At 45.5% G+C, this 11,065-nt stretch overlaps 1 protein-coding gene across 1 annotated transcript; it reads right to left on the bottom strand.

The window, feature by feature from the left end:
- Positions 1–922: 922 nt before the first annotated feature.
- C1H18orf54 (chromosome 1 C18orf54 homolog) lies at positions 923–10,640 on the bottom strand. Its single transcript, XM_069746008.1, has 8 exons — positions 10,482–10,640; positions 9,335–9,594; positions 8,511–9,194; positions 8,271–8,418; positions 6,320–6,431; positions 4,462–4,593; positions 3,334–3,407; positions 923–1,140 (listed from the first exon to the last, which is right to left on the bottom strand). The coding sequence occupies exons 2-8, from the start codon at positions 9,570–9,572 to the stop codon at positions 1,053–1,055; spliced, it is 1,476 nt and encodes a 491-aa protein (XP_069602109.1). The 5' UTR covers positions 9,573–9,594; positions 10,482–10,640; the 3' UTR covers positions 923–1,052.
- Positions 10,641–11,065: the final 425 nt, after the last annotated feature.

The raw sequence follows: 11,065 nt of genomic DNA, 5'->3' as shown, positions 1-11,065 counted from the left end.
CTGGCTTTCCCTTATCTCAGGGGTACCTATGATTGTTAGGAGGCCTCAGCCACCAGCGTATCCCTGCCTCCTGTGCAGGCCCTATCAGTGACCCCCTCTCCCCCCAAGGGAGGTGGACTGCACCTACAACAATTAACAGGGTATACAGACAAGGTAACTAAAAGTCTCAAACTCATCAAATGCTCACACAACCACAGAGGAAACACAGAGAAGGGAAGAGAAGGAAAAAACTAGGAAGGAAAACAGGTTAAACATACAACCAAAACAGCAGACACCAATCTCTGTAAATAAACCTCCAACACCAACACTATGCTCCTTCACACTCCAAGCCAGGCAGCTGAACTGATCACTGACAATAGCTGTAGTCAGGGCTGAGTCTATATAGAGGATGAGATTACAAAATCCACTTCAGCTGAGAGACCCAGCTCTCAGCAGCTCAGCAATAAGGTTAACTCCTGCACTGCTGGCAAAATGTAGGCAGGTCAGAACACAGGAGAAGAGCTTCTGTTCACTGTGTGTGAACGAGGCCCAGAGCGCTGCGGTTCTCTGGAACCTCTCTGTCGCGGTAGCCCCGTGACAGTTGCTTATCCCATGCGCAGGGCATTGTAGTAACTTTGTATCCATGGTTACCACCACTAGCAACTAACTGTTATTTAAGAGGTCGTAACCATGAATACCTAAGCTACCGCACATGGGGTAAACGACATAAGGTGAATCAGAACAACTATACTACATTTCTTATTGGAGGTATTTCACAAAGTCGATTGTAATTTTAGCCATGTAAGATTAAACAGCCCCTTTAAAAATTAAAGCTGACGGATCACGCCGTTTTCCATTTGGCCAGAAAACTACTTTTCTAAAGAAGTGATATTTTGTGCATCCAAAGAAATGATCCGAAAAAAAAAAGGTGCAAGACCAAATATAACACACAAATAGAACCAGTATGTATGTCTGCAAGCACATTTGCACAAAGAAATGGTATAAAAATAAATATATGAAGCGTGAAATAATAAAATACTGATTAAAGCTATAATGTAACACTGGGCGCTCTGCTACGTCCGCAGTCCCTGCTGATCGTCTTCCTTCTTCTGGTTACAGTCTCCTACGAGCTCCTTGAGCCGGGACAAATGGTGCAGAGCCCTGGAGGGGAGAGACCAACACAGGAGACATTAAGGTTCCAGGCAGATTAATGGGGGAGATCCTTAGGTTTATTTTATTTAGCATATAGTAAAAGCAAGCATTAAGTCCCCCTAGGGGGACTAAAATATATACATGAAATGTAATTAAAATAATAAAGTGTTTAAAAGTAGTGAATAAACAGTAAATTGCAAAAAAAAAAAAAAAAAAGTTTTAATCTGCTTTTCCCAAGACAAAAATAAAAATTTGAGTAAAAAAAACAAACATATATGGTATTTCTGGATCTATAGTCTGTAGGCAGTGCAAAAAAGTAAAAAAAAAAACACAAAAAAAACGCTCTTTTATTGGTCATCGGGTCTCACCCCCATAAAATGCATCACGGGCAAATCAAAAAAATGTTGTATGTAAGCCAAAAATGGTACCAATAAAAACTATAGCTCATCATAAAGTTTTTTTTAAAGCCCAAACGCTCTCATACAACTAAAAATTGCGTCTCGTTAAATAGCAATACGAAGTTTTTTGTTTGTTTTTACAAAGTTGTGAATATTTTTTTGAAAGGTGTCAGGATATGCAACAACAATATCGATGGGGATCTGACTGTTGGGACCAGCACTGATCGCCAGAATGGGGGCATTCATCCCAGATAGATTGGGGCAGCGATGCGAATATTCAACCGCCGCTCCATTCATTACGTTATGGGCTGCTGAGCGCAGCAGGTTTCTCATATGTGATGGCGCCTTCTCCCAACAGCAAATGTAAGATCTCTCCACAGGTGATCAATGGGATTTAGATCCGGAGTCATTGCTGTCACTTCAGAACTCTCCAGTGCATTGTTTCCATCCATTTCTGGGGGCTTCTTGAAGTATATTTGGGGTCAATCTCCTGTAGGTAGATCAATGACCTAGGACGCGGACCTAGATTGCTGACACTGGACACTACATTGTGACCTATACAATTTTTTGATAATCTACAGATTTCATGATAGCTTCAACACAGTCAAGGCACCCTGTGCCAGAGGCAGCAGAACAACCCCAAAACATCTGTGAACCTCCACCATATCTGACTGTAGGTACTGTGTTCTTTTCTTTGTAGGGCTCATTCCGCTTGCGGTAAACTGTAGAATGATGTGCTTTACCAGAAGGCTCTAGTTTGGTCTCCTCTGTCCACAAGATGCTTTCCCAGAAGAATTTTGGCTCTCAAAAGGTACATTTTGTCAAATTGCAGTCTACCTTTTTTATGCCTCTGTGTCAGCAGTGGGGTCCCTCCTGAATCTCTTGCCATAGCACTTCTTTTCATTCTAATATCAACGGATAGTTTGTGATGACAGTGATACTCCCAGAGCCTGCAGGACAGCTTGAATTTCTTTGGAACTTGATTGGGACGGTTTATCCACTACGAGTATACTGTGTTCCAACCTTTCATCAATTTTTCTCTGCCATCTACAACCAGGGGGATTAGCTAAAGAGCCGTGGGTTTTAAAACTTCTTCATTAAGTTGTTCACCGTGGACAAAAAAACATCAAGATTTCTGGAAATGGACTTGTAACTTTGAGTTTGTTAATATTTTTTAACAATCTTGGTTTTCTTCTCCTCTTTCTGTTCTACATGCTTAGTGTGGCACACACAGACACACAATACAATGATTGACAACGTCTCCCCTTTTTATCTTTTTAGGTGTGATTTTCATATTGCTCACACCTGTTACTTGCCATATGTGAGTCTCAACGAGCATCACATGCTTGAAACAAAGTTGTTTACCCACAATTTTGTCCGGTCCATTTTGAGGGTTTTGTGTGAAATTACCGCATGTACATTTTGCCTTTTTTTCTTAGTTTTTTTTGTGTTGTTCCAATACACTCAAAGAAAATAAACATGTGTATAATAGAATATGTAACTGTCATAATTCTCTGGGAAAAATACTTCATTTTCTGGAACACCTTCAAAAATGTCAGAATTGTGTTTTTGCTTTGTTTTTCACCATTTGGAATTTTCCAGTACATTATACGGGAATAAGAAAGGTGTCAATCAAAACTACAACTTATCCTGCAAAAATAATGCCTGCATATGGGTGCAGGGACAGAAGGACAAAAAAAAGTATGGCTCCTGGAAGAAGAGGGGGGGAAAAAAAAAAGGAAAACTGCAAAAATAAAATCGGTCTCCTACATTATGGGTTTAATACTCCGAGGCCAGAACTTACTTTTGTAGGGACTTATTGACTGGAAACATCTCTTGGTCCATCTTCTGGATTTCAGATTCTACGTCTGTAGAAATCTAATAAAATAGAAAAAAAAAATGCTAATAAATGATTTCATTACTGTAATTTCATCAGTTGATGTCCTTGTGACTACATTAATAAATTGCGGCCATAAACCGTCTTGGGTCAATTGTGCAAAAAGTCGTCAGGTCTGTTTCCTCATTCCGATCTGGTGATAAGGACAATCATTAACGAGCTCCTCATTATTAGATTATGTGCTGCTTCAGACATCAGTGACACTCGGGTCTGCTCCCGACAACTCAACATCCTCATATAAGTCTATGGAGCTGTTAAATTCGAGTCGGGAGACCCCCGGGCAGTCTGGTTCAAGCTTGGACCGAATTTCACGGACGTCTGCCTGAGCCCTTAAGATACCCATCAACAGGACTGCTTGACCATTGTATTTTTAACTTATTTAAAATCTTTTAAGCCCCCCCACATACATGAACCCCAAAATGACCAAGTGCGAAAAATTTACTGCGGTTTTGGGCTTTAAACCCCTCACCGTAGTAAATTTATTACACATGGTTAAAGCGCCTGCAGCAGAAAACAGGAGGAGCAGGTCCGGAGACTGATAGCCGAGGACCCTTGAAGTGGTTTATTCCCGCTTCGGTTTTCTATTTTGCCGGCTACACAGCACTCAGCGAGCGTCATGATGGACGATGCTTCGGGTGGACCTAGCGATCACGTTACAGCCTCGTCTCGGGCGGGGCAGATCTGCTATCCCAGTATCTTATGTCACTGTAATGGGCTGGTTTCCCCTGTAACTAAAGCTTCTGTGGATGCCCCAGTTACAGTGGAAAATAAATCAATAAACATAATTAAGTCTGGTCATTAAGGGATAAAAAAAGAAAGTGGTCAGAACACGCTGATGTTGGAGGGACTAGCTGGACATTTGATATATATGGTGGTCTCCCGACTCTTCCCCAACAGATAATGTTGGGGGAAGAGGAGGATCAAAATTTCAGGGGAGATAAGCCGCTGTCAGAGGAGTCTGATAACAACTTACTTCTCACTTACACATGGACACTCGGCCAAGCTGAGCACTCATGTACGGTCATGTACGCTCACCTTCTGGATCTCCTGCAGATGCTCGGAGCTGCCATCCTGGCTGATATTTTGCTGGAAGGCTTGCAGATTGAAGAGCATGTGCTTCAGAGCCTCCACCGGGCCGTGGTGATTCCCTCCGGAAAAAGGATTGGCCTGGAAGACAAAAGAAAAACAGTCTTCACTTAAGAAATAGCGAAAGATTTGGTTTTGTCGGCATTGGACAATAGCTTTTTAATAGAAGGGTCCCCCAAAAATAATGACGTCCCACTCAGATCAACTGTACAATGTAAAGTAAGCTGACGACAAGTTTTCAATTCCACTTCAGCGCCACCACAGGGGAAATGCAGCATTACACGGTACCCACCAAGGAAAGCAGGTACAGAAAGAGAGGCGCTGCTCCTGGATATTTGGTGGAGGTCCCAAATAAGAGGTCGGAGATGGAATATCACACCTCACGAATATGGTTTGACATTTTGTTTGAACGGAGCCAAAATTTGTGAAAAATAAAAAATGAGTAACTGGCTGCAGCAGGAACCTCCCCCCAGGCCGTATCTGCCAATCTACAGCCATCTATCTCGGTCTCTCCTATACACAGGAGCTCTCATTCGGCACGGAGAGACAGCTGTTTCCAGACATGTCTGGCATCGGCTTATCTCTGGGAGACTGTCGGCCGAAACCATTGATATCGGTGGGTTCGGCCGCCATTAGTCTAACGTATATTGGGGCTTAAAGGATTGGTCCGATACCTAAAACGCTCTTTATAAATATATTTTTTTTTTACACCCAAGGCACTTATGTAATTCACTTTATTATCAATTTCCCCACAATTCTCCTTATACTGCGTTTTCTATGATTTTTTTTTTCACTTCACTACCTGTGACATTTCATTTGAGAAATAGGACAACATAGGAGGCTGGGGCTGCACTCACTTCTCTGCAGTGTATGTCGCCCCTCCTGGAACAGAACCTCATCGAGGGAGCGGCGATAGAAGAAATGTGAGTGACAGCCGCACAACCCTCTGATGACTAGCTGTTTTGAGGGAGGTGATATAAGCTGTGGGGTGGTGCTGGTGTCTCTCTCCCGGCATCTATCACTGCCCCCGAATAGTCTCCTTTCCTAATAAGAAGCTGTGGCTCGTGGGGGCTGAAGCAGAGTGTTGGCGCCTCGGTCACTTCTCCTACAGGCTCTATCAACACCCAGGACTCAGGAAATTTTCAGGAGGCAGTGATGCAAGAAACTGCAGTAAGTGACTGTAGAGCAGACACCTGATGACATCTTGTTCTGCAGGGAAGCGAGTGCAGCCCCAGCCTCCTGTGATGTCATGTTCCAGGCAGGGGAAGTTAGGTCCCATTTCGTACTATCAAAATATCACAGGACTTAAAAAAAAAAAAACATTTGGTAATAGCAGGATAAATAAATAATGCAAATGGAAAAAGTACTTAGTGCATAAATGCCTTCGGCAGACTCCTCGGTCAGTGGTTTATCTCCCGGAGACCAAAAGGGTAAGTCGGAGATCAAAAGGGTCGGCCACTGAAAGTCAACAGGCGAATCCTTCTATTAACTCTACACCATAAGTCTGGGGAGAGTCAAGAGACCACCGTACACTAGATGGTTGGCTGATCCCACTTAGATGAGCGGGATCAGCTGAATTTTATCTAATGTGAATGAGGGCCTGAAGAGTTGACTGGAAATAGTCTGTCAAACCGCGGTGACAATGCCTGTAAGCCGAGATAACATCTACCGTAATTGCCTTATTTTTTGTATAGGGACGGTACAGTCAGAAGAGCTAAAAACCAAATCAAACTGCAAGAGTTTTATTACAGAGAAGTTTAGGAGGAAATTCTATGAAAAACAAAAAACACCACAAGATGAAACTTACCGTGTTCTCCTGCTGGACACAACTTTTAAGGAAATCCTCCACAAGATTTGATTTGAAAGCTTTGAGCCCTCTATTTTCCTCGTCTTCACACAGGACATGGACAGGAGACTTGCTGACAACGATAATAAAATGGTCACTGCTTTACGAAACCTCCCATAAATCAATAGTACAAGCGAATATATATAAAAAAAAAACTATTAAGTGTTTTATCTCTTTGAGTGCTTGGATTCACAGCTACACTGCTCGATACTTTTGCACATATGTCCCTCATACTGCTGCTGTCCAATGAAAATATATAATTATTTACCCTATAATGCCGTTAATAATACACTTTGATACTTCTGTATGGCAAAATAAACAAACAATCTTGTCGGACTACCAATATGGAATAGGGAAACCATTAGGTTGCTGAATTCACTGCTACACTGCTCAGTACTTTTGTATACTGTAGCCCATGCTACTGCTACTGAACATGGGAGACATCATAGCAGCGAGCGTCCATGGTCACATGTGTGTGAATGGGGGAATTAGAATTAATTCACATATTGTGGATAAAAGGATTTTTTTGTTATTTTTGCTTCCATTTTTTAAAACTTTATACTTTTGCAATGATTTTGGGCAAACTGCGACACCAAAAAACCCCCAAAAACCTGAAATTTACCCGCAATGAGTGAATGTACATTTTTGTTCCTGTAGTCATCTGCTGGATTTGGAGCGGATTCCATGGCGAAACGTTTCCGCAGCATGTGAGCAGGATTGCAGAAACCCCATTCACTTGCCGCGGCAAATTTCCACGCAGATCTTTGTCCGTACAGTGTTAGAAAATCAGCCACAGAAAAAAAAAGCAGCGTGCTGCTAATTCCACTGGGAAAAGCAGAGATCAGTGGAGCCAACAAGTGTGAACCTCAGACCTTTGCTGGGGAAACGCACGTTGGCGCTTACACTGACGGATGAACAAACCAGATTTCGCCCATAGTAAGGCTGTGTTCACACCACGTTTCAAGGTTTTCAAACAGAAAGGCAGGAAACACTGGTTTATTTTTCCCCAAAGTTTTTTTGTTAACATTTTAAAGAGTTTTCTTTTAACTTTTTTTTACCACCTTCGCAAGTTTTTTGGGGTGGATGGGGGGCAATTCTCCCCAAAAAAATAAAAAAAAAATATTTTTGAAATTATATTAAGCAATCAATTAATAAATGGAATGTGAGCATTTATAAGATGAAAATACTTTAAAAAAATGTTCAAAAAGAAACCAGGCATCTTCTGTGTGTGGTTTTTTTTTTTGCATTTTCTCTGCACTTTTTTTCAGTGCAGATTTTCTCTAAAAAAAAAATGCATGAAAAAAAAAAAAACCCATTGTGTGAACATACCCTAAGCGTCCGGCTGCGGCTCGTTTCCCTGTCAACGATTAACAAGCACCTCGGCCAAAGATTCCTGGTTACAGGAAGGTCAGGGGTGTCGGTGGACTCTTGGGGGACAACTGAGATGTAAGGTGAAAGGGTTACCCCCCATTAGAAATCTGTTGGGGTCCAATTATTGGAGTGTTCCCCGATCCCTCTGAAACGCCCCATCGGACTGTAGAGGTGGTCGGGTATGAGCGCTCCCACTCCACTCATTGTCTATAGGACTGTTCAGCACTCGGCTTTTATTTCCCCCCCCCTGCGTAAGAGCTGACTGCACCATTTAAGAGGTGCAATCCTGGAAGGGCATTATTTGTGGGGGCGTGTTCTTCTTCCCCCAGTGTGTTGCTGCCTGCTTATGATTGGTCAGTGTCATAGAGAAGAAGAAGTACACGCCCCCAGTGAAATGCTCCATCCCTGCGGGGCACGTCAATGGATGACGAAGGTCCGACCTCAGTGACAACCAAGAAAATGACCCTTTAAATAAGACTATGTTGTCGGATGCCGGCGCAGGACCAACACAACATTAGACGTGATGGTGGGAATATCTTACTAGGAATAAGGGACTCGCTCCCAGGATCGCTCGGCCTCCAGGACCTCTTCGGTTTGGGGGCTTTGATTATGATGTGGAGGCTGCTGGGACAAGTCCTTGCGCTCGGCGGCGGCGCCCCCTGTCTGTTCCGATATCGCCTCGGGACGACCTATAATGAAGAAATAAAACAAGTTATGATGATGTTTGACCAGCAGAGCGCGGCAGGAAGGAGGAAAACGCCAGCGGTGGGGTGATGCTTACTTATCGCCGGCGTATGGAAATGCTGCACGATATCCAAATCACACCGGGCAGAAGACTTTACTCTTTCCGTGAAAATGCTGGAATTAACCATTTTGTCACCTCGTTGGCCATAACGTGGCATTTGTGAAGGTTGCGATGGCGCGTCGGATGGGTAGCTGGGAAGATTAGTAATGGGCCCATCTCTGCGCCTAGTCCAGTGGCTATCCACATCCTCCAGGAGTCGGTGGTCCCGTATCCAGAGTGGATATTTAACATCCGGTATACTGGAGATGCCCGACACCCCCAGCTCAGACTTGTGACTGGTTAACCAGCGGGGGTAGCTCGTATAGAGCAGAGGGTTCGCAACATTGGAAAGTCCGCAGTCGTTTTCTCGGTCCGGATGACTTTTTTCTTTCCGCCTCCGCAGGTCCTGAGAGCGGAGTCGGTGGTCTCGGAGATCCAGAGCCGAGACGTCCGTTGCTCTGAGAGACGAAGGGGTTAACGGAGAAGCCAGAGCCGTCACGTGAGGAGAGAATCCCAGTTGTTTTTTCAGGTTTTTTCTATGTCGGGCTGCTTGAGAAAAGGGCAGCGACCCGTCGGGGGGGAACCCAAGGAGGTCGTCCGTGGTCAGGCTGAGCAGGTCGGGATCGCGAGCCACGAATCCGCTTCGCGTCAGGGACCGTGTGGGCCGAACCGAGGAATGCGCTGCAAAAAATATATATATGATTAGTATTCAAGAATAGCGCATCACTTGTTGCCAGTATGACTGGTGAGCAGACTGGGAACACTGGGAATGATGTACGTCCGTCCTCTGAGGCGTCCCGTGCCCTCGCAGCCTTACGTACCTCTCCGGGCCGGAGTTGGGAGTGTTGAGGACGGGCGGATGGTGATCCTTCCGGTGCTGGCCGCCTCATAGTCCATGATGTAGTCCTCCAGGGCCCTGGTCGCAGAGTCGTACAGCCGGTCCTTGTACTGTATGGAGGCCGCGGGTCGGGCGGTGTCACTACGGCTACTCCCCAGGCTGCAGCTGGCCAGGAGGGAGGAAATGGAGACGGACGAGTCCGGAGAGCTGGATCCGGCCATTTCTCCAAGGGCATGTCAGTGCCTGTGATATGGAAAAGAAGGATTCATGTCAGAAAACTGGGGAAATGCCCAACGCCCACACCTCTGGGGGCGGCCAGTGCCCCTCCGTCCAGGAGCCCCCTCAGTCACTGCTTAGATTACCCGATGGGGTCAGTAGGGTTTCCAGAGAGCGGCCATTGGTGCCACCCCCCCCCCCCCCCCTCGTAAGGGCTGACTGCGGCATTTCAGAGGTGCGATCCTGGTAGGGAGTCAGGTGTGGGGGCGTGTTCTTCTTCCCCCAGGGTGTTGCTGCCTGCTTACGATTGGTCAGTGTCATAGAGAAGAAGAAGTACACGCCCCCCAGTGAAATCTCTCTGGTACTGCCCACATGGACTGTTTAAAAAATTAACTGTTTAGGTGCCAAATACGCCGATTGCTAATATCTCCACCTCAGGTAGGCGAAATGTAAAAAAAAATGTTTTATTTCACTCTTTAAATGCATTTTTTTGTATAGTGAATGAAATATGCAATGAGAATGTATAACAGGCAGGGCCAGATCATCTCACACTCTCTGGATTTCCTGCAGGATGTGTGTCTGGAGGAAGGGGAGAAGGAAGGATGACTGGAATCCTGGAAATACATAGTCTTTATGGAAAAGCCCTCTAACAATGCGAGAATCTCAGCTGTGAGCTGGCGACCAATCACAGGACACGACTCTAAGGAAGTCAGCCAATGACAGTGCACAAACGAACATTCAGCCTATCAACGAGTTCACACACACGCACCAATCAGAATCAAAGATCAACGGCAGAAAGGCTGGAAACCAATCAGAAACGCCTGCAGGGACAAACCAGCCTATCAGAGAAGAGCAGAGCTGATAACGCTTTTGAAAGTTCCTCCAGTTTGCCGTTACAGCCGGGGCCCCGGTACCTGGGACTGTGACCCTTAGCGCGAGCTGTCACCGCCGCTCCGCTCTCCCCGCACAGCAGCTCCATCCTCCGCCGCCCGCCCGTACTAAACCATGATCCACAGCTGGCTCTGTCTCCAGCTCCCGCCGCCTCACAACTACAGGGCGCAGCACAGCCTGACAACGCGATACTCTTCCGCATGTTAGTCCCGGCTACGTGGCGGAGGGATACAAGAGAACTGTGCTCCGGTTTTGTGCATTGCACACTGCACACTCACTGATTGACATTGTCAGTTAGTGTCACTGAGCCTGAGGGGGAGGGGTGGTGTGTGGTGCCAGCCAAAGCTGAGCCCTGTATCTAAGCTTCTCATGGGTGGTGCTATCTGCTGAGCCCTGTATCTAAGCTCATGGGTGGTGCTATCTGCTGAGCCCTGTATCTAAGCTTCTCATGGGTGGTGCTATCTGCTGAGCCCTGTATCTAAGCTTCTCATGGGTGATGCTATCTGCTGAGCCCCGTATCTAAGCTTCTCATGGGTGGTGCTATCTGCTGAGCCCCGTATCTAAGCTTCTCATGGGTGGTGCTATCTGCTGAGCCCCGTATTTCAGC

This window comes from Ranitomeya imitator, chromosome 1 (assembly GCF_032444005.1).
Source record: "Ranitomeya imitator isolate aRanImi1 chromosome 1, aRanImi1.pri, whole genome shotgun sequence".
Classification (NCBI taxonomy): Eukaryota; Metazoa; Chordata; class Amphibia; order Anura; family Dendrobatidae; genus Ranitomeya; species Ranitomeya imitator.
This window is presented reverse-complemented; position numbering and strand designations above follow the sequence as displayed.

Coding starts and splice junctions, on each gene's coding strand:
- C1H18orf54 (XM_069746008.1), bottom strand. CDS start 9,572: ATGGCCGGATCCAGCTCTCCGGACTCGTCCGTCTCCATTTCCTCCCTC. Junction 8,419..8,510: donor TTTCCATACGCCGGCGATAA/GTAAGCATCACC, acceptor TCTTCATTATAG/GTCGTCCCGAGGCGATATCG. Junction 1,141..3,333: donor GTCAATAAGTCCCTACAAAA/GTAAGTTCTGGC, acceptor TCTCCCCTCCAG/GGCTCTGCACCATTTGTCCC.